The following is a 23,841-nucleotide window of genomic DNA, read 5'->3' as shown; positions in this document are numbered from 1 at the left end:
ATCAAGAGAACTTTATTTCTAATATAGTTAACTTGCGGAAAGGCATCTTGAGGGGTTTCTGTATGTGTGTGTCTGTGTGGGTCTGTATGTGTCTGTATGTGTGTTTTAAAGTTCTTGAGGTCTCTTGACCTACATGCAGTGATAATCTCTTTATCATTGGCTATATATATAAATATTTTAATTTTTTTTTTACTCATAGGTTGCTTGGAAGTGGTTTTAGTGAGAATGTGCCGTGCCTTCAACCCATTAAACAACACTGTTCTGTTTGAAGGAAAATATGGAGGAATGCAGATGTTCAAAGCCTTAGGTAAGTGTCCCCTTGATGAGGACACACTTTCATTAGCTGTCACTAGTTTCTTCCCTTAGCTCAAAATTGTCAAATGACATGCCTTGATTTCTTGAGGTGAACTAGTATCTCATTATTTGGTAAGAGTTGGACCAGGGAGCCTCCAGTGTTTCATCTAACTCCTTATCCTACAACTGCGTCTCCTTACATGAAAGGAAAGAGAGCCCTGGACCCTATTGGAAACCTCATTTGGAAATAAATGAGGACTGTTGCTAAAAGAGCTGGGATGCATTATAGGTCATTCTTTGTAGAATTAGCTTTTCTTTGACCTTCTCGTTTAAATGCTCCACAATGTTTATTATGTAGACCACAGTGCACCATGGGGGTGACCTCTTAAATTTTTTATGTCAATTTATAATCATTACTTAAAATAACTAACTAAAAGCAGAGCTCCTTCGCTGTTTCTCACTCAGAGCAGTGACTTTTTCCCTGTTAATTCATGAAGTTCTGGGTGCACAGATAGAGTCTGTGCCAACCTGGCCAAAATGATCTGCAGCCCATTGCTGTGGGAGGGCGCTGACAGTCAGTCTTTGTCGAAAGTGTTGCGTATCATCACATCCAGTCATTGGTGCGTGGCATGGCTAAGAAGAACATTAGCAAAGATGGGCTGGTGCCAGGAAAGGTTTAGCAATTGATAGTGCCATTTGTTCCATATCCTGCCCACAGACACCAGAGAAGGCCACTGCCCTTTGACCTCTTGTGCTGTTAGTTGATATGGCAGCCAACAGCAAGTGCATCAGGGCTGGCAGTGTTTTCCTTCTAAGTTGATACAAAGCCATGTCATCTCCAGGGGTAGATTTTCAAGAAAGGAGGAAAAGCCTTGGCAAACAACTTTGGCATATTTCCAGTTTCATCAAAGAAACATTTACTAGGGATCAGTATAGAGATGCAACATTATTTTGCCAAAATTCACAATAGCTAAGGAACTGACGTTTGAACCATACATTAGAAGGTAAAGATAAATAAATTCTAACTCCCTAAACAAATTTCCTGAGAAATTACCGAATTGAAAGGCACCTCATCTCAGTTCTATGAGAAGTTCCTTACACCTCAGTTCGGACACCCTAGATAGCTAGGTTCAAGTGCCACTAAGACTGACAATCCTCAGCCCCTATACATAAATATTTAGCTTTTCTATGAATTATATCTCTAGTCTAAAGGATCCCCAAATCACTTATTTAAAAATTCTTAGTTGGAAATAATTTCAAATTTATAAGATTCGAATCAGGTTATGTATCACCAGATGGATAACACACAGGACACATAACATGTCTATTTGCCCTTCGTTGATAACGTTAACTTCAGTTACCTTGTGAAGATGAGTGTTGCCCAATTTCCTCATTCTGTAATTAATACTAAATCACTTTTTTATGTTTAAAAACTTAAAAATAGTTTTTCCTAGCTGTCTAGTATGCAAATCCTTGAATAATTTCTTGATTATAAGAATTTTCTTACTCTTGCCTCATTCCAAGTCCAAGTATTTTTATTTAATGTTGTTTCTTCCTTTGTAGGTTCTGATGACCTAGTGAATGAAGCATTTGACTTTGCAAAGAATTTGTGCTCCTTGCAGCTGACCGAGGAGGAGATTGCTTTGTTCTCATCTGCTGTTCTGATATCTCCAGGTAGGGAGGTCTCAGGTCCCTTCCCCTTTTTAAAACCTGTTCTACTCTCTTTAAGTGAAAAATCTTTATCTTTAAGCAAAAGTGTCCAAGAGAAACTTTAAAATAACTATATTTTGTCTAGCAAGATTTTAATATTTTTGGACAATGCAAAGGAAAGTAGCTTCGAGTTTATTAAAATGACCGAGTTTGTCCCAAAAGCAAGAGTAGGGCATGCAGTAGGGATCACCCTAGATTCCGACCAGCAAAATTGTTCCTTAACAAATAAATGAAGAAGTTAGTGGCCTGAGTTACAGCTAAGGTCTATTTTGAAGGACATAGGGAAAAATTAATGTCCAATAGGGTGAAACTTTGTAGAAATATACCTAAATGAAAGATCCAGCATAAGAGTTAAAATAAGTAAAAGTACCCTTTCTCCTCTTTAAATACCTCTTTCATTGACTTTTCCACCCAAATTAATGTCAGTGTGTTCATTTCAGGCAGATGCTGGGGAGCACAGCAGAGGGAAATATGGCTTCTACTAAAAGCTGTTTAGTTGAAGAGGAAGAATCTCAGACATGGAGGTGGCAATTCTAGTACCAGCTCTGTCACTATCTGTGTGACAGTTGACCCCTCAGTGCCTCAGTTTCCTCATCTATAAAATAAGAGGGTTGGACTCCACAATAACTAAGACCTCTACTAGCTCTAAAATTCAATAAAATACCAAAAAGTTTTCAAAGAAATTAAGGTGTGGCAACGTTTATGGATCAACTAGAACTGCAGCATTTGGAATGTGTTTTTAAAGTATATGGGTCTGTCTGGTTAGCTCACTTGATTAGAGCTTGGTGCTGATAACACCAAGGTCAAGGGTTCAGATATCCATATTGGCCAGCCACCAAAAAGAAAAAAACAGAAAGTATAAGCCAGCTTGAAATGTGATAATAAATACTATAATAACAATCATATGATAATAAATACATGGCTCCCTCTTCAACCAGAATGAGAATTCAGAGACATTTACCTGACTGTCTATTCAGTTATATTTTGGGTCAAAGGGTTGGCAGCATCACTGGCAGATCTTTACTGAAAGAAAAACACATTCCTACCTAATTTTTAAAGTCAAAAGAACTCATTCCTTCTGCAACCCATTTATCTCTAGAGACTAGATCTCTTTTTACATAAACCAACACATTTTTCAGTAAGGCTGGGCGGAGTTAATCTCACCTGTGAGATAAGATTACATCTTACATCTTTGACATGTCATTCTAGCTATATTTACCAATATTACCAACCTTTATACTTTTTATCAGTTAGGCTTTATTGTTCCTAACATGATCCTTAGTAGTCTTATCAGGGTTTTTAAAATTTGCTTCTGTTTTTTATATAACAACTTTATCAAAAATGGAAATTAGTTATCACATGGAGTGTTGTTGCTAACAGTTTCTTTTATGGCTCTGTCTAAAATCAAGCTGTTCCTCTGGGCCTTTTGGTTTTTTTAAACCCTAGAATGTTTACCAGGCCTAGATGGAAGAAGTGATAAGACCTACTTATTTCTGATAGCAACCATATGCCAAATAATTTACTCGTACCATTTTCTTATTGCCTTTGATTGTTTCCACTGAGTTCAGTTCAATAGAAGACTAGACCTGATCCTGGGGGTCTATGGATAAGGGAAGTGGCTTCACCACTGTTCCTGTTTGCTCAAAGGAATCATTACAAAGAGTCACTCTCTTCTTTGGGTGTGCTTTTGGCAAGTCAGTAAATTCCTAGCAGCCAATATTTGAGACATGACCTATCAAACCTGAATGATCTATGACATTGGCTGCCCCAGAAAGAAGATCAGTCTGTTCCTTGTGAGTTAGAAACCAGCTGAGCTGTTGGGCCTTTTTTCTAGAAAGAACGTGCTGTCGCCATCACATTCGGCTGAGTTTGGAAACATGAAATTTGGCTTACTCTCCCTAGTGGGGAATCTTCCAGCCCTGGTAGCAGACCCACACTCAGAGGCTTCAGCAACTCCAAATACCTTGTCTGCCACCCTGGCGTAGTGCCATGTTCAATAAGAGAGAAAAGAAAATTTCCAGCCTGTGTGGGCTCCATCTCTTTGCCAGGTCCCTCCCTTTCCCCAGGTTCTTAACATAATCACCACTGTCTATTCAGCTTCAATAGCTCAGGGAAAGGAGGAGGAAGGAAACCTAATTTATTCTGATGGACAATTGTCACTGAAGGCTTTTGTGCTCACTTACGTAAGAGGTTGCTTCAAAGCTGGCTAGACTTGTCCTTGCCCTGTCTAGGATTACAGAATTGAGTTTCTCACCTGACCTGAACTGTGTTCAGGAGGATCATGTCCAAGTTCTTTTCCATCCCTATATTTTCAGCACTTGGAGAGTCTAGGGCTCTCTTCATTGATGGTCCAACCTAAAGCATTGAGGCTGCTGGGCTGAATTCTGTCACCATGGTGGATAAAACTAGAAAGAAAGAAAGGAAGGAAGGAAGGATGGAGGGAGAGAGGAGTGGAGGAAAAGAAACAAGTGTGGAGGGGACGGGTGAAAGGGGAGGAAAGAAAGAAGAGATTTTCATATCCATCATTTTAAAATGCAATATAGAAAAATAGGACTCAAGAGTCAATGTTTGAAATTGATTCATGTTTATGCAGTATAAATTATAACTTAGCTTCAGCTTTACATCTGATGACAGAATAAGCTGAGAGACGGAACAGGGGTCCTGAATACCAAAAATATTCCTGTATAATGAATTTTCTTCACTTCTGCAATTCATTTTCTTCACAAATTGTTAACTTCTACTTTGAAAGAAAATCTAAGCATATGTCCAAAAGAAAACAAGATGTGTAAATTGTCACAGACGGTAAGGAACAGTGAAGGAGTTGATTTGAACCCCAGTGTCCTTTCCTCCACTCGGGTTTCCCACATCGTTCTATTGTGCATTACTGACATCATGGTATTGCTTACAAATTATTTATGTTTATATAAATAATTGCATGTCTTCAGAAGCAATATATAACTAAGTAATTTGAAATGGGTCTGAAACTCAGCACTATAGGTAGGAGAAATAAAATGAAGCTTATATTCCCTCTCCTCATCCATTATTTTTACTTTGTCAGACCGAGCCTGGCTGATAGAACCAAGGAAGGTCCAGAAGCTTCAGGAAAAAATCTATTTTGCACTTCAACATGTGATTCAGAAGAATCACCTGGATGATGAGACCTTGGCAAAGGTAGGTCCTCAGATCACAGACCCACTGTCACCAAAAGAGTACAGTGAGCACACAGGGCCTAGGTATAAAGCTGAGGGAATTTTGCAGCAGCAACAATTTCTGAAAGTTACCAAAGGCTGCGTAAATTTTGAGGTGTGCATTTTTAAAGGGAGGCCAGTAAATTATAACAGATCGAGAGGAGAATGCTTTCTTAGAGTAGAGTGACATTGACAGATCTGAACCCAAGGTACAGGAAGGCAAATCAAAGGAACTGAGGGTGTTTCATCTGAAGAACAAAAGCTTGAAGCAAAGAAATAAGTCTACAAAATTCATATTTGAATAAAGAGAAGACTTTGTGCCAGGTCAGGAGTCAGGTCTGGGTAAAAGTCATGAGTAGGTAGATTTTTATTCAAAATAAGGAAGAAATACCAAATTATGGAACTTTTGAACAGAGAGGTGGACTACTATATGAAGGAGTGGGCTCCCTGTCAGTAGTCATATTCTGATAGATACTATCTGGTCACCTTCCAGGTATGTTGTAAATGACAGTCCTACCCAGAGTGGACGATTAAACTGATGACTTGTAAATAAATGTCCCTTCAACTCTAATCTATTCATGCAAGACCTCTCCTGGGGTTTTTTCAAAATGTTGAAGTATCCCAGGGTCAAAACGCAGGCACCATGCCATCAATTTCTTGACTCAGCACAATTAGCAATGATGATCTTTAAGAAGAGTACTGAGAAAAGTTGTTTTTCAAAGAAAAATCATCATGAAAGAAAGAAGTAATTTTTAATGATTGATATTCAACGTGATTTCAGATCTTTAAAGTATCTTTGATTTCTTAAGAAATGGAATTTTTCAGAGGGTTAGAAACTAGGAAATTGAGCTTATTCTTGGTTAAAGATGACAGGAATTCTACTTTATATTTTTATCATTAAAACCCTCCCACTCTGCCCTTGAAGTTCTTTATTTTAAAAGGGGGGAGGGTAAAGACTCTATTTGGAGACACTGCCGGATTTTACTTTGCACATGCAGAGTACTACTATAAAAAACCTCTATGTGTTAAATATGCTGCTTCATTATGGTAACATTTTGTCAAGATGAACACATCACCAGGAAGAACATTCCCACACTGTAAAGTGAGAGTGCTCTCTGACATAACTTTTCACTTATTATGTGGTTGAGGACAAATCACCTGCTCTCTGCACCTCAGTCAAGAGCAAAACTCCAACATGCTTTCAGATTCACTGGGCAGAAAAGATGGTAAAGTGATTCTATGTATGTGTCTCTATAGTTGCTTGCTAGCATACATGCATAAATACATCTGGTTAATTAATGCGGACAGATGTTTCCTGCATTTGGGATTTCCCCCAAAGACGTTGATTCCCATGTTTACCATCCTAAAATTAAGGTTAAAAAAAAAAAAAAAAAAAACAGTCAGATGAAATTTTTTCTATTCTGTGTAGGGGGATTGCCTGCTTGCCCAAAAACCCTGGTCTCACCATCTATAAAATGAAGATTACAATTTCTTGCTTCTGTACAGATGTGTTGTAAGTTTCAAATAAAATATACACTGCACAAATTCTAACACACAGTGAAATTGGGATTATTACTCCCCTAACAGAGTAAAATTTTCATGCTTGCACCACTTTTTACCTACCTGTATGCTGGTGGTGATTTGAGGTATTTGATGTTAGAAAGAAGACAGAGAAATTGAAGAATGAAAGATGTTTGATAGCAAGAAAAAAAATTACAATGTGGACTATAGATCATCTTTAACTCTCCTTTCTCCATCTTTAGCGGGGCAAGTACAAAATTCACTTATTTTGTTATAGAGAGATAATGTTGCAAAGCTGAAGACCAGAGAAAGCATTAAAAGAGGATTATTTCGTGTATAAAATTCACTGGAGCCATAGGACAAAGCATTGCTGCTGCAGGCCATGCACAGATATTGAGATTTGTGTGGACTCTTTCTTGTAACTGTCATCATTTTAATGAGATGTCGTTTGAACTCTTAATGTTAACGTGGAGGGACCATAACACAGAATGAGGACTGGGCTCTCATTTATCTCAGCTCTAAACTGACTAGCTCACTGCATTTGTCTGAGTCTCAGATTCATCAACTGTCCAGTGTCAGAGGGGGTGAGAATGTAGAGTGAGTCTCTTTAGTTTTTGACTACTTTAACACTTTGAGGACAAACACACTATCAGTGTTTAGGACACCCTGTCATAGAACTCCCCAAGATGTGTAGTTTTACTTAAATCCATGAGACACTGTTCCACCCCACCACAGAGTCTTCTCATCTTTTCAGAAATGTTTCTTGTGTCTTTATAGTCATGGAGCTCTTCTGCCTCCACAGTATCTCTAAAACAGAGACAGTCATTCTGATATTGGTTATTCATGGATTGTTTGGGGAATCTGGCAAACATGATGAAACTTATCTCTAGAAAAACACACATATACCCAAAATGTTTTATTAAGTCCGGAGGCTCAGGTTCCATCTCTGCTAGGTGGGGGCAGGGCTACCTTCTGTGTAACGTGCAAAAGACTATTTATACCACTGATCAGTTTGCCCCTGAGTGGGTGTAACAAACATCAGGTTAGAGGTACAAGGCTCAAAAACACTCATTGAACTTCATCCTGAAAGAACAGTCTCCAACACCCTTTCTACACACCCATTTCCTGAAATTAAAGTTTAGGAAGCAGTGCCTTCTACTTCTGGCCAAACTTTAACCTAGGGAAAGTCTGAAAATTCACAGATTCTGTGTCCATTAACTAAAAGATTTCAACCCCTATATATTGCAGTTTTTTGTTTTGGGGGATGTTTTTCGCTGGGGAAAAAACCTTATTAAAAAATCTAGTTTTCTCTCCACATCAACATAATGATGGTATGTAGTGTACTTATAATAAGTCATCAGAGCCGCTTGCTAGCTGAGTGACCCTGGACACGTCACTTATACTCCCTATGCCTCAGTTTTTTCATTTGTACAATAGGATTAAAGATTGTACCAATGTCATATGGTTATTTTGAGGACTAAAAGAGGTAAAATATAAGTAAGCTGCCCAGTCCATAATAGGTAATGTAAAAGCTGTTGCTGCTGCTCTAGTTGTCATTGACAGAACAAATTTTATTTCAAAAGGGAAACTTTCATCCAAAAGATGGTATATTTGAGCTAATCACTGATGTATGAAAACTGTTTCAAAAGATGGGTGTTGTGGGGCTGACTGATGAGCTCAGTTGGTTAGACCACAGCCTTGTAACAAAAGACGGGCACTGGGGGCTGGGGAGTGCAGCATGGCATTGTGAGTGAGGGGCAGTGGGGGGAGATAGGGGAGTATAAGGTACACTTGGGCTATAAATAGTAGTTAGATTTGGCTGGATCCTGGATTTGAGAAGCCAAGAAATGAGATAACACTGGTCACTTTCACTAAAGCTCATGAAAAAAAATAAATATACATATATATTTTTAAGCCCCATATGACTAGAGGAGGCAGCCCATCTGTTCTCTGGGCTTCACTTTTCTTGTCTGGGAAACGAGTAGGTTGGGCTGCGTGGTCTCTAAGGTCCCTTCGGTATAATATTCTTTGACTCCCAAAAGAGGTTTCTCTGTCAAGGTTTCTCTTGACATCTTCTTTGGCCCTCCAGGGCTCAGTCCCGGGTGATTGTTTTAGGGCTCTTCTAGATGTTTTACTGTCACAATAAGTGAAGAAAAAGACCGATTTCGCCAAGTCTTGTGGATCCAAGTTACTACTCTGTGCACTGTGGTCATTTAGTTTAGGATGACAGCCCCGCAGCTGCAGAGTGTGCAATGTTTATGAGTCTGTGTTCAGAGGTCCATGTCCCTGTCAGGCCTCCAGGAGGGGCTCCGTCGTCTTGTGTTGTGGGTGCTGCCATGACTCATTTGAGAGGTTTACTTCCTGGATGAGGACCACTCTGGGGATTAGGAACCTGGGGTGCTTTTTCTCCACTCAGTTAAGAACAGCAGAACCCCTGCTGGGAGAGAGGACAGGATGGGCCATAAGGCAGCGAATATTTGAACTGTGAAGGCTGTTGACACTTCTGTTCTCAGGCCCAGGGCCTTCCTCTATTACGAGTGACTGCTAAATCTGCCATTCGTGTTGCCCTGACTGGAGGGGCAGAGGATGAAGGAGAAGAGGGGGCTAATTCAGCTAGGTCCAGGCCTTGGCAGTGTGCTCATGCCAAGGGCAAACTTGGATCTGCTTGTCTTGCTCACACCCTGCCCTCGGGTCACATTTCCAGCCCTTTCATAAATGTAGCCTCTGGGTCAGGCCCATAGCTGGAGTCATTGGATGTAGGCCTTCTCCAGGCTAGTCCCTCCTCTTGAGCCTCCTGGATAACTAGAGTCCTGAAATATTGTTAGGAAGAGTATTTGTTTTTCCCAGGACTACTGCAAATAGACACAGCACTCCTGGAGGTGTGTTCTTGACCACAGCTGTATAGAGAAGTTTAAAAGTATCAAACTCTACAGCAACACCTATATCCAACAGGAAGGCATGGAGACCTCCCAGTATATCTCAGAAGCAAAGCCCCCCTCTGCTCACCACATGCAGGGAGTGCTGCTTTTTATTTTGCACAGCTGTAATGCTTCCATGAGTACCATGCCTTCCATTCACTTCTCAAAACATATCCAATGCTTGTGCCTTGCTGTGTCCTAGAGATGCTAGCTTTCCAGGAATCACAGGCCACACCGCACTTCTGGTTAATGTTAGACCCATAGTTCTGTGCTGATAAACCCCTTTTAATTCTTCTGCAATGTGGGGGAGTCTGTAGTCATTTTTCTGGAGGTCAGAATCTCACTCCTCTCTTCCCTCTATTCCTGGATTGCCAGAAAGTTATCATCTGTCCCGCAGTAGCTCTCTCTTTTTCCAGTTAGTACTTCCTACACTCTCGCTGCCCATGAAGCCACACTCCTTCATCCGCAAGGTATTGGTCTAAAGTTATGTCATGTTAATGAAAAGGCAGTGAAAATCTAAGGTTAATTATGGGAAGAGAATGTCCTGCCCAAGAAGAACGGCTGGACCGTGTGGTAACAAGTCTGTTTCTTTGAGGTTCATCTCCTCGGATCTTTTGCTTGACTCACTGCCATTGCCAAGGGGTCCTCAGAGGAGACATAGCCTCTCTTGCAGAGCACAGCCTCCGATTAAACACTAAATCTTTACCCTGGTCACCCACAGCATCATCAAGAAGAAAGGACTTTTCAAAAAGACATAATCCATACAGGCTATAACAGAGAGAGGAGATCGACTTGAATCCAAATAATCAGGTTTAAAAGGTCCGGCTTTCCCCAGCACACACCCATCACATTCCAATGAGGCCTCAGAAAGATGAGAGATGGGCCTTCCTTTTATTTCCTGCCTTCTGACCTACTTTGCAGTGGCCAACACTACTTGGAACATCTACTGTGCAAGATCTCCTTCCTGAGCATCTAGACCTATCTTACACTGTTGCAAAGACAGTATGAAAAAAAGCATGTGAGATGTCTCATTCACACTTTTTATGATTGTATGTTGAAATGCTAATATTTTAGGTATTTTGAGTTAAATAAAGTATATTATAAAATTCATGTCACCTATTTCTTTTTACATTTTCTAATGTGGCTACTAGAAAATTTTAGATTACATCTGTAGCCAACATTATTTTTCTATTGGACCTCACTGATCTAGGTTCCTTGAAGTTTCAGGCAAGAGAGAGATTTACCTCTTCTGCCTACTTAAGACATGACCTCTCATTTCCATCATTCTGTCTGAGCAAAAACCTCTTGCCTAGGTGAGGGACCTGAGCATTACCTTCCCCTTTCAGGTGAAGCACTATTTAGGGTATGCAGCCTTAACTTTGCAGGGCATAATGTACTATCTTAATACAATGTTATTGCCACAGTTCTCGTTTCTCATGCTGCAAAAGAATCACTCACATGGAAATAGGGTAGGATAGGAAGTGTTTCTAAGATTCATTATTTTTGTTCACTCAACAAATATGTATTGCAGGTCAAATATGCAAGCTATATAAACATATGTGAAATATAAGTTTACATGGTGCAGAGGGAAAAAAGACAAGTACCTCAGTGACTGCAGTGAAAAGCAATGCTTGATCAGAATCCCATGACTGATGAAAAGAATGGTGATGGTTGAGAGGGATTGAGCATTTCCTATGTGCCAGGCACTGTGCTGATGGAGTCTAAATGGGCTGACGTTTAATGCTCAGAACTACACTCTCAGTATCTCACCTTACAAAAGAGAAAGTTGAAACTTCAGATGATTATGTTTCTTGCCTGAAGTTAACCAGCTTGCACGTGGGGGAGCCAGAATTTGAACCCAGTTAGGCCAGTTCCAACACCTGAACTCTTAATTTTGGGGCAGCTACCCCAAAATGTTTGAGAGGCTCCGAAGGAGGCCCCTTCTAGCTCAGGAATCTGGAAAGCTCCCACCTTCCTAGGGAGAATTGAGATCAGTTGGGTTGGTAAAGGTACATGCCAACAGGTTCACTAACTTCTTAATTCCTAAATCTGTTTCTAGCATAAGGATAACAAAATTACATCATCAACATGAGAGGGAAAGTTGTCTCTCTATTATAACAATACCAAGTTATTAAACAAAAGCTTAAAAGAGAAAAGGCTTAAACAACGCTATTTTACATGTTAATAATTGAAATTTTACTTTAATGTAATCACTCTGACCACTCACACATTAGTAGTGCTATTATTATACAGATTTAGAAAAAGCGATCATGTTGATTCACAGAGGCTATGGAGCAAACGCTGATGGACAGATCAGTGAAAACCGTAAAAGGTCACTTACATCGATTTTCATTGCTTTCTCAGTGAGATCAAAATAGACCATACTGTGATTAATAATGGAATGTTTATTCCTAAAGCTTGCTTACAAGACACTGGGTGTTAGAATTCCTAGTAGGTGGGACTAGGGATTTGGGCTCAATTTCACCTTGAACATCACAGTCTGTCTAATCAGCACTTGAGGACCCCGTATTCTGATGATGTGACTTGTGGTCTCAGCTCCCATTCCCATTTTCATTTGGCTAGGAATTTATGTTATACTTTAAAATGTCTATACTTTTTAAAAATGTAGCACACATAGTGAAAAGTTGTTCAATCGTAAGTGTATAGCTCAGTGAATTATCACAAAGTTAACCTATCTGTGTAACCACTGACCAGGTAAAACTGGAATCCCTGAAACCCCCCTCAGGCTTCCTTCCAACAGTAAATACACTTTAAAATAATGCAAGGATAGACAAAATTATAGAAAACAGTTCAACAGATCCTCCAGGTTTTTAAATTTCAAATCTATACTCAAGAAACATAGCTCTACCCTGGGACAGTTTTCTGCTTCCACCTACATTTATAATGAATAGGTGCTATGTTCCAGGTGCGAGGAGACACTGGGGAGTAACACGTGTCAGTTTCCTTGAAGAACTGTGCAGACCAGATTATTTCAGTCCATTTTAGCTGTTTGTAGTTTGCTGGGACACACTCTAGGTCCAACATCCAGAAATTCCAGGGGTTGTCCATCAGATTAACCTTCTGTAAATGAGAAGAGAGATTTTGATATTACTCCTCATTCATTGAGCTGCAAGTAGATATACTCGTTAGGACTCTGGTTAAAAGTAACGAGAACCAACTCCAACTAGCTTAAGCAAAATAAAACCAAAATAAAATAAAATAATAGATATCTCACACAACCCAAGGTCAAAAGTTCAGCCACCATTTAAGAAGGTACTAGAACAAGGAATTGGGAAACCTTCAGAATTCTCCATCTTATGTGTTTATCTCTCTTTGGGAGTCTACTTCAATCTTTTCCCTCTCTGAATACCTTTTCTCTGCTTCCCCAGTCCACATGGTGAAATAAGGCTCTTTCTTAGCTCCAGGTTGCTTGTAGTTTTTGCTACATTTAGAAAGCAACTTTCTGGCTCTCGGTTCAATTCCAGATTCCAGCCCCAGCTGAGGCAAGTGTCCTGCCCGGAACAGGCACCACAGCCTGGATGTCAAGGATAGGACAGGGATGGTTGGGAGAGGGCTTATGACCTGCACAGATACCTCAGATTCAACAGCATAATCCTAGTCCAAGTGTCTAGGTTTGGCTTAGGGGAAAAAAAAGGGCAAAAAAGAAAAGAGAATGGAGAAGTGATATAGACATATGCAGCCTCATTTTATGTGTACATCAGTGATCCTGAAATTTCTTTCATTTTGATAGAACCATTGCTGGCTTCCTGCTTTAGACTGGAGGGCATCTTGGTGGCCTGAAAGCCCAAATGGACAAGATCACTAGTTTTACCCTGTGCATGTTTCATTTTTCCAAGATCAAATGTACCTGTTATGAAACCGTGAATTTTCTCATAAAACCACCCTCTGGAGAGAAGCATAGGATTATTATCTTTTCTCAAACAACTACTTCTTCTTCCTGTAGACCCCTGTCAGTATAAGCTAAAGATTCCTTCTTATAAGAAACGCTTGTCATAAGAAAGAAATAAGTGTGAAGATGCCATTTTATAGACCCTCTGTCTGCTTCCGCTATGGGGATTATTTAAACATGAAGGAATTTCATGATGATTTGAAATTGACTACCCCCTCCAACTCCAAGTGCTCTGGATCACCTCCCCAGCTGTTTAAAAAGTTGTTGAGCCATTAACTGCTGCTGAAGCTGCTCTGAGCTCCCTTTGAAATGGGGGTCCCCCAGCTGCAGTACATAATATTAATGAGTGATAAGCGACTGCCTGCTGCTTCCTCCACCAGGCACTTCTGGGCACTGACTAGTGCTGCTGCTGCCTGCACATGGCCTCCCGGCCCACCACGTCCCCAGAGTGACGGACGCCCCTGTCAGCACTGCTACTTCCGCAGCCAGTAGGGTTTCTTTCAGTCAGCCTCTTCCAGGTTCAGGGAGGCTGGGGAAGTCTTTGCCTTTCTCAGTGATCTTTGCTGATGTGGTCTTGAGTACTGTTTCACAAGAGGCGAGACTCACCATTTAGCCCCATTCCACAGATGAGCACAGGGACTGGATCCAAATCCCATAAAAGAAGGAAGAACTGGGTCCTTAACCAGACTCTTCTTAAACTTCGACTTTAACAGGAAAGGAGCAAGAGTCCAAAACCAGACACATTATTCACTTTCCAAAACCAGACACATAGTGCTATATCCCCAGTAGTACTGAGCAACCATAGAAGGGTTTCAGTCATCCTCTTATACATTTCATTTCCCACACTACCCCTTCACTAAAGGAGAAGGAAACTGCTTTGGGAATTGTAATACATAGGATTCAACTTTATGAATCACAGTTAATAAAAAGAGCAGCTTACTTGAATTGCTGTAAGAAAATAAAACATCAATAAGATTTTGCTTTCTCATTTCAGTAAAAGTAAATGGCTGGTTTTCCCATGCATTAATACACAATATAGAGAGAGTCCATTTTGGGTGCTTGGTGAAGAGCTAAGCTGGTTTCCTGCCCTCCATGTCATTTGACAGAAAAGCATGCCTTGACTATAGCTACCTTGAAGGAAGCTTTATGTGTGAATGGAAGCGCTACACCTGCCACATGTGTCGTCACTGTGTGCTAGGCACCACCGTAAAAAAATTTGTGTTGACTCATTTAATCCTCACAACCTCCCTCTGAGGCAGGGACTGTTGTGTCATCATCTGATAAGACATAAGGCAGCTGAGAGGTTAAGGGACTCACCCAAGATCACATAGCTGTCAATGGCAGAGCCGGGATTTAAACCCAGGCAGTCTGACCCCAAAGCCCATGTTCTTTATCACTAGGCTAATCTTCTGTATGTAGCATTTGTGTCACAGGAAACTCAGGAATCGGTCCCTTACCAAACTAACAGAAATAAGCAAATGGAACTTTCCCTCTCTTGACAGAGCTCCTGAGAAGGAGCAAACTTTATACTCAGTTCACAGGACTGTTTCAATTATAAAATTTACTTTCCAATTTTGAAAACCAGTTGTAAATTTATAAGATTTGAACCTCTGAAGCAGTGTTTCTCAAAGTCATGGACACTACATCTATATCCACAGGGGATATTTGTTCCAAACATAGAGTCAGAGCTTCACTTTGACTTACTGAAAGGGAATCCCTAGGAGCAGATCCCAGTAATATGCATTATTAGGAAGCACCCTGAGATTCCTATGCACCCTAAAGATTGACAATCATTATAGAGTTGCATAGTTGCATCTGTAAGTTTCAGGAGCTCTGCACATCATCAGTTCACCTGCAGATGATTGTAGAAAGCTTTCAAAGCCTTTCTGCATTCAATAGCTATTTCAGGGAGAATTGTAATGTGCAAGAAGCATTCCTAAATTGTTGTCGTATCCGTCTGTGTGAGCCAGCTGGTTAAGAGAGCTTGAATAATTTCCCAGAGGACTCCAGTTAAGTGGACACTTGTATCCTCTTTACCTACGAAAATATAGAAAAGACACAGTTTTTCAACCTGGATCCGAGTCTTTCAGAATGGGATTCTGATTATCTTTCTATTTTTGCTTAAAACCCTTCCAAAGACCATAATGTGGACTCAGGCGTCTGTGCCCAGGCATGCACACCTGGAAACTGGCACACACACCTCTGCAGCACCACAGCATTCTTTCACACGACCCCGGGCATAGCATGTCTCCACTGCCTCAGTGCGTAGTTAGCTGTCACTCTTTCCTCAGAGCTCAGCTGAAATGTCATCACTTTCTCAGGGAAACCCTCCCCAGCCTGCCACAGAAGTCAGGGCATCCTATTGTCCACGATTTCTCCTGCTACCATTCTTCTATGGTGCTCACCACAGTTTTTCAGTCTGCTTTTGTCTGTGTGGTAACTTTATGCCCATATAGCTTCTCAACTAGACTACACACAAGAACCATAACTGTTCTGTGCATTCTGATGTCCAGCTGAGTGCTGGCTCCATAATAATCATGCACTTCATTGTCCTGGTGGATTATGAATGAAAAAAAATTAATTTATAATGTTGGAAAGAAAGTCTTGATTCTCAGTCTCCAGCTGAGCATCCATTCTACAGACAAAGAATCTCTATCCCTATCTTTAATAGCAGTGGAGATGATTAGGTTGGAAAGTCTGAGCCCCCAAACTTCTTTATGTATTCTAGATCTCTTTAATGAACATGTCAACAGCTCTAATTCTCATGCTATTTTTAAATCGCTCAAGGTATGGTTATACAGCCCATTCGTTGTTAAAAGGAAAATTAATGAAAGTGGAAATTTCTGATTTTGAAAAACCACAAAATAACTAGTTATCTATTTCCTGTTTTACTTCAAAGGCTGCCATGCATTCTTGTTATTCAGTGGGGTAGTGAGCACAATGAGCTTACGTGGGGTTGAGATGGGTTTTATTTAATTCTATCTTATCCATCTCAGTGTATCTTTAGTCAGCTATACGAAGTATCACGCTTATCTTTCATAAGAGTGTTCTCTATACAAGAACATATTTCTCACAGTAATTGATCACAATGACCTTTGTTTAAGCTAATTCTGGCACTAAATGATGGATTTGAAGGGTTCCTAAATTGTAACTATGTTAAAAGCTGGAATTGTTCATTTCATAAGACCTTTGTATCATTTAGCAAACTGTGGACATTTTAAATTATTATAAAACACTGTCTTCAGGGTATATTAACTCAAAAAAATTACAACCTACGTAATATATATATATCAAAATCTAGCAATTATAAGTGGATATTTTCTCACTCACTTTTAAAACACCTCCCTGAGGAAGCTAAGTGCCAATGACCTCCCAAATTCTCTCTTGATTAAACATAAGTTTTATCTCATGCGTTACAGTGGAAAAGGGATTAGAGAGACGAGATGGTTTAGTGAGCTTGACAGCCAAGCAGTCCAGATAATTGTGGATTATACCTCATATAGTTTGGTTATACTCTCCTAACACTGTCACCTTCCAAAGCTAAAATTCTAATATTTATGTCTTAGAAATCTATGAGAAATGATGGATAATAATAATAATAATAGCTAACAATTACTCTTCATGCCTACAGTGTTCTTAACACTTTTATATGAATAACCTCACTCAGTCCACACAACAATGCAATGGAGGAGGTACCCTTAGCATACCCATTTTACAGATGAGAAAGCAGAAAACAGCCATAGCACCATTAAGCCATTTTGAAACAAGGATGTTGACTCAGGCAGGCCACCAGCAGAGCACCCACTCCTGTCTATTAAACAAGGCTACCTCCCATACAACTTTATTTAAGAACAAGGAATGAGGAAGCTGGGTCCTGCTTGCTTTCATTCTCTTTATTTTTCCTGTAGGGGATGGAGTAGGGGGTGTATTTTGTCTTGTTTTGTTTTAAAACAGAAGCTGATCGTGAGCCTTCTCTTTTTCTGTACATCTTTTTCCAAAGCCATCTACCTTCACCTGGGCCAGAGAGGACACTGATTCAGAATTCAGAGCACTAACCATCTTCCCTCTGTCTCCCTTTGTCTCTCTGCTCTGCAGTTAATAGCCAAGATACCAACCATCACAGCAGTTTGCAACTTGCACGGGGAGAAGCTGCAGGTATTTAAGCAATCTCACCCAGACATAGTGAATACACTGTTTCCTCCATTATACAAGGAGCTCTTTAATCCTGACTGTGCCACCGTCTGCAAATGAAGGGGACGAGAGAACTGTCTCATAGTCGCGGAATGAATCACCATTAAGACAAAAGCAATGTGTTCATGAAGACTTAAGAAAAATGTCACTACTGCAACATTAGGAATGTCCTGCACTTAATAGAATTATTTTTCACCGCTACAGTTTGAAGAATGTAAATATGCACCTGAGTGGGGCTCTTTTATTTGTTTGTTTGTTTTTGAAATGACCATAAATATACAAATATAGGACACTGGGTGTTATCCTTTTTTTTTTTTTTAACTTTATTTGGGTATGTTTTGGGAGACAACTGTTTATAGAATTTTATTGTAGATATATACAAGAACAGAGCGGTACTTTACATGATTACTTTTCCTGTTGATTGTTCGAATATAATTTAAGAAAATTCCACTTAATAGGCTTACCTATTTCTATGTTTTTAGATAGTTGATGCATGTGTAAATGTGTAGCCGTCTTGGAAAGTACTGTGCATGTATGTAATAAGTATATAATATGTGAGAATATTATATATGAGTATTACTTATACATGCACATGCACTGTGGTTTAAAAAACCATACCTACTAGCAATGGAGGTTCAGTCAGGCTCTCATAATATTTACCTTCCATGTTATATGTTATGTTTTTGTTAGACAATCAGGATTTTGTTTTCCTGGCCAGAGTTTTCACGTATAGTCAATGGCAGGATGGTACCAATTCAGAAACGAGTCTACAAAGGAATAAGTATAATGCATGGCCTCTGTATTAAAACTCTATTTCTGTTAATAACATCAAAGCCTTGTCAAGATGGTACATATTGGAGGTTGGGGGAGTCTTCAGAGCCATTTTCCTGTTTTAAGAATTAGGCTACAGATAATATTGTAAGGTCCAGGATTTTTTTTGACCAAACAATACCTATTTTCTATTTTTCACCAGAACAGCTAAAACACTTCCCTTCTTTAGATTTCCAGTTGTGAAAGAAACTTGATTTTGGTGCTTATTGTGTCTTCAACTGAAAAATACAGTCTGTGGATTATGGCCACCAGCAATTTTTTCTAGAAAAATTAGAGTAAAAGTAAATCAGAATCCAGGGTCCCAATGCCATTTCATGTAACATTTTCTTTTTAACCATTCTTGGCAAAGAAGAGGTTAAAAGAAAGAGAACATATAAAGTAAAGAAGTAATTATTTACATTCATTCTCTTTAATATAGTTGTTAGAAAAAGTGACAAATGAGGGGGAGGTGGGACTTTCTATGTCCTTCTAGTCTGGGGCCTTTAATTTTTCTTTCAACTCCAGAATGCTGTATTATAAAAATATAGCAATAACTTAACAGATTAGGGGGAAAAAAAAAAAACCTGTTATTCTATGGAACTTATTTACCCCAAAGCTAAAACTATTTCCTGTGCAGCTTAAAATTACATTATCCATCTATCCTAGGATTTTTTTTTTTATCAACTTTTAAAAGTACAGAACACAAGACTGACATCAGGATCAGAGAATTTAGACTTCCTTGTACAAGTTCTTGCTTCTCCCCCTGTTCTCCAGTAAAATAAATCAGAAAAGCATAAATTCCAAGACACTTGTTCTGCCTCTGTCCTGGAGGCATATGCCTTTGGTATGATCTGATGCAAAATAAATTTTTTTTAAACAAAGGAAGTTAGGGGAGAAGTTTTGTGTAAGACAATAAAAATTATGATCTCCTTTAAGTATAGCCACTCATTAAGATCTGGCCTTTTCTCCTTGTCACTACATACACACACACAGGTGCACACACACACACATACCTGCTTTGTAAAGTTTCCATTACTGGAAACTTTGTGTTTGGTGGGGCTTTTTTGTTTGTTTGTTTGTTTTTTCCATCTCTTATGCTCTCCTGAAGTTCATGGTTGAGAGCCACCTCCAGGATGCCTCAGAACTCCTGACTGATGATCAAAACAGTAGTATCAGTCTTTTCCCTTTAAAAATCAGAACTTTTTCTCACCTCATGATTGATAAATTCCAAACCAATGGGGAAAAACAAAAAGGCTTTAAAATAATGAATCTCTTTCTCAGCTACTGTTATATTCAATTAATTTAACTACATTGAACCAAATTACCTTTGGTTCTAAGAAGACAGCTGTAGACTGCTTATTATGCTGCTACAGGGACTCAATTCTTTTTGGTGTAAATGTCACTCCTGCTAGCTCTTTGTATAAAGAATTAATTCCAAGAGTCATATTTCCTTCTAATGGAAAGATTACTTTACTGATTGCTAGGAAAACAGGGTAATGGAAGGCACTCAATTAAACCAAGCCATTTCCAAATGCGATGTATGTTTTATGATTGGCTTGTGATAGGCAATGCTTAATGTGTCTACTTGGTGTTTCCCTTCGAGCTTTGGACTTATGTCAAACTTTGTTTTCATTGTTCTGTTGGCCTAGTGTTTTCCATTGTCAGCCTGTAATTCCTGCTCAGTTACAAAGGGAATCATTTGTTTCCTCCAATTTACCTTAGAGGATTTAAATTGGCTCAATTGATGAAGTGGCTGAGAATTTTTTCCTCCCTTGTCCCATGGGTGATGTAGGAAAAAGATTGCTCCCCACATTTGCCTCAGGAGGTACTGGTTTTGAATTTGTGTTGTTTCCACTAGTGCAAGCATTTCATTGGGATGGCACGAACCTTTTGAAGCGAGGGGACAGGAAACAGAGCTAGCGACTGCACCAGAACAAAACAATGGAAACCAGTACATCCTCAGCCCACTTCAGTTGAGAGAAGAGATTTCCAGTTTTAGACACAGTTACCAAATCTTCCCTTGTAAGAGAATCAAGTCACGTTCTCGATGGTAACAAGGCCTTAAAAAGTTGCCCATTGAACATCTCCTGTGACTACAAGTCAAGGTGTTTTGAAATTTTGGTAAGAACAACTTTCTTTAGAACGTGCAATCCCAGCACTTTGTCTCTTCCCCACGAGGACTAGCAAACATTCACACACACTCACGGTAAAGCGTGCACTGGAAGAAAGAACCCACGAGCTATATTTCTCACGCCATGCTTCGTAGATGACAATCACTGCTCGATGCAGATGTTGCACTGTATCCTCTCAGGGATGTTGCATTAAAAAAAAAAAAAAAAAAAAAGGTACATCAAGGAGGGGGAAAAAAAAACCCACATGAAAATGACAACAAAATGTAAAATGGTACAAATTAAATATGCCAATGAAAGAATCTCTCTGACCAGGTTTTCAGACCAACAAGCAGAAACTTAAAGTCATAAACTGAATTTACTTTTATTAATCAGACTTGCTGAAAAGTTGCACATGAATAAGGACAACTTAGTTTCACTTTCTAAAATCTGCTAAGAGCCAAAAATTCAGCTTCCCTGTTCATAGGAATACTTATTTCCCAGCAAATCCGAGCTTCCAATACAAATCCTAAGCAAGGAAAATATAGAAATCTAACCAGCATTAGATAAAATTGACAAGGTAGGTGAAGCTGTGTGAATTCATCCTCCAATGTGTCTGTGGTCTGTAAAAGGAAAGACAAATTTTGGAAGGAAGATAGGAGAATAAGGGATTCCGAATCTGGTTTGACACATATACCCTACTGTCCATGACTCAGGTCATCTTTGTGTCCTTTTTCTGTGGCTCTTTTATCCCCAAAGACTGAAATCTGAGGTTGAAGATGTACTTTGCAAACAGACCCTTTCTGGATTTCCCTTGTTTTAATGCCATCTTCAGGGCTCTGGACTGAATGACCTCTGAGTAAGTAAAAACAAAGATTATAACGGTCTCTTGGGTAATTAGATTTCAATGGCAGAATCTAAGAGATCCTAAATGGTAATGAACTCTGGATATTAACAAGAGTGCTGGCGAGGCATCGGTATCTGCTTTGTTCATCCATAACTTCACAGCACTCAAGCTAAACTGTTTGTAGAAACCCATACAGAGAGTCAACTCATGCTCATTTAGTGCTATGTATACAGGCTTGAATGCAAAAACAATTCTTGTGTCCATGGACAACCTAAAACTTAACCAGCTTTTTTCAAAAACATCAGTCTGATGCAAACAATGTCAGTGTTGTTCCATGTTCTTTGTTCCTGTTTGTTATAGAAATAAGGAAAAATTCTACTGCTATTAGAAATTAGAAGAAATAATTTCTTCCTGACTCTTTTTCTCTGTAAACTTTTGTTTTCAATGAAGTTACTATGACTGCCAATAAACTCAGGCAATGGACGTCTGTGCCCTGACAGAACCACCATTCAATAGGACAGCAATAACTTTAAAGTGTGCATCTGTATTGAAACGTTGCACAAACTTGCCTGCAGAAGAAAGAGGCAAAAGCCCGCCATCTGCTTTAGAAGTGCTATTTGACATTGCTTCCAACTGCTGTTGCAAGCAGTAACTAAAAGAAAGCCTTGATGTGGGAAACTATGAAGTCTTTCAGAAAAAAGCTGACACCCTTTTTTTTAGGGGGGGGAACACAGGACCAGAGGTTTTTTTTAAAGCAGAGGTTATAAAAATTCAGCTGAAGCTCAGTGTTGCTAGAACTTCTGAATGTTGTCAAATCTCTCAAGTTTTAATGATGGCAGTTGATCCAGAGCTTAGTGCAGAACAAACACATCCATCTCTGGGCAGAAGAGGGCCATAGGCCACCAGCTTGCAACCTCTGGTTTAAAGCAAAATTGCATGTAGGGGTGTGTTCAGCTGGAGCAAGTCTGGCAGATTCAACCTTGAATGACATTAGAATAATATTAGTGTAATGAGAGGGAAGGGGTAAAGATCTTGCCTTTCTGATACTCAACTTGGTTTTCATATTTGACTATCCCTACTAGAGGATACAGTAAGAGGTCAGTTGAAAACACAGCAGTCTAAAAACAAAAACAATTCAACTTAATGATGAGTTATAGAAGATACTTGTATTTGTCTTGCCCAGAATTCCCATCTTCGTAGAGCCAGGAGGCTAGGCTTCTTGCCATGTTTTCTAAAATTCAAATGCACTACTTTTATGCTTTTGAGTCTCAATGTGTTTCTTTAAATGCGTGACTTCAATATCTGCAACAGGTTTTTATTTCCTATTAGTTTATTCTATAGTCTTGATAATGTCGTCCTCTGTTGTTCCCAAGTGCAGACCATGGATTCCTATGCAGCAGACAGAGGTTGTCTGTTTGTGCACTTTTTCCTAAGCTGCTGAAATTCCTCCGGAAGTGAATTGGCCATAGTAATCTTTGCCTCCTGCATGACTAAGCACGACCTCCAGTGGATTAGAGAAAGCAGCTCAGTGACTGTTCTCATGGCCAAAACTAAAGCACAAATGTTACTGGAATTGAATAAGCCCAGTTCAGGGAAGTGCGGGATAGCTGCACCCCAGCTGGGCAGAATGATCCTCACACTCAACTAGACTCTTCTGGCGGTGGCTGATGGCGAGCATTCGCGTGCCTCTGTCACAAGCTCACGTAGACACACATTAGGTATGTCTGAAAAGCTACAAATCCCACACCCAAGCACAGTACTGTCTGCTTCATCTGATTCACACACACACAAGAAAGAAAACGACACCCACAGGAAACTGAGTATGTATTGTAGAAATGTAGAGGAAAATAAAAATATTTTTTCAAATGTAATTACTTTTAATATATGCTTGTGGAAGGTCTAATACAATGTATGCTGTCTCTAATTTTTGCTGTAAATAACTGGAGACAGTGGATACACTGATTTTTCTATGTCTCTGTTTAAGCATAAGACTTTGTAACAATTTTTTTAGAGGGGGAAAACAACAAAGAGCAAATATGTACTTGCTTCCTTTCTGCGTGTTATGTACTTCTCGGTTTTTTAATGGAAACTGGTTGTAACAGTTTAAGCATCTTGACGGGTCATTGGTGTTACGTGTGCGCTTCTTTTTGTAATACATCTGAGAAAGGGACAGGGCTGTCAATTAAATCTGCTCCAAAGAATTTGTATTGAAGATTGGCCTAAGAGTTGCAAACTCTATCTGAACTAGACAATATGAAAAAGGAAAGTTAAAAAAAAAAAAAAAATGTTGCCTGAGTTAATTCATCTTTCCTTGTAGCAAATGGCTTTGTCCAAATCCTTTCTG

At 39.5% G+C, this 23,841-nt stretch overlaps 1 protein-coding gene across 1 annotated transcript in view; it reads left to right on the top strand.

Annotated features, from left to right (window-relative positions):
- RORB (RAR related orphan receptor B) overlaps positions 1–17,792 on the top strand; it is an 86,615-nt gene extending 68,823 nt beyond the window's left edge. Inside the window, exons 8-11 of the mRNA XM_063080406.1 lie at positions 200–307; positions 1,858–1,968; positions 5,063–5,175; positions 17,637–17,792. Coding sequence (XP_062936476.1) covers positions 200–307; positions 1,858–1,968; positions 5,063–5,175; positions 17,637–17,792 — 488 coding nt within the window. The remainder of the gene's footprint in view (positions 1–199; positions 308–1,857; positions 1,969–5,062; positions 5,176–17,636) is intronic.
- Positions 17,793–23,841: the final 6,049 nt, after the last annotated feature.

This window comes from Cynocephalus volans, chromosome 16 (genome assembly GCF_027409185.1).
Source record: "Cynocephalus volans isolate mCynVol1 chromosome 16, mCynVol1.pri, whole genome shotgun sequence".
Taxonomy (NCBI): Eukaryota; Metazoa; Chordata; class Mammalia; order Dermoptera; family Cynocephalidae; genus Cynocephalus; species Cynocephalus volans.
Note: the sequence above shows the minus strand (reverse complement) of the source record. Positions and strands in the feature narration are given on the sequence as shown.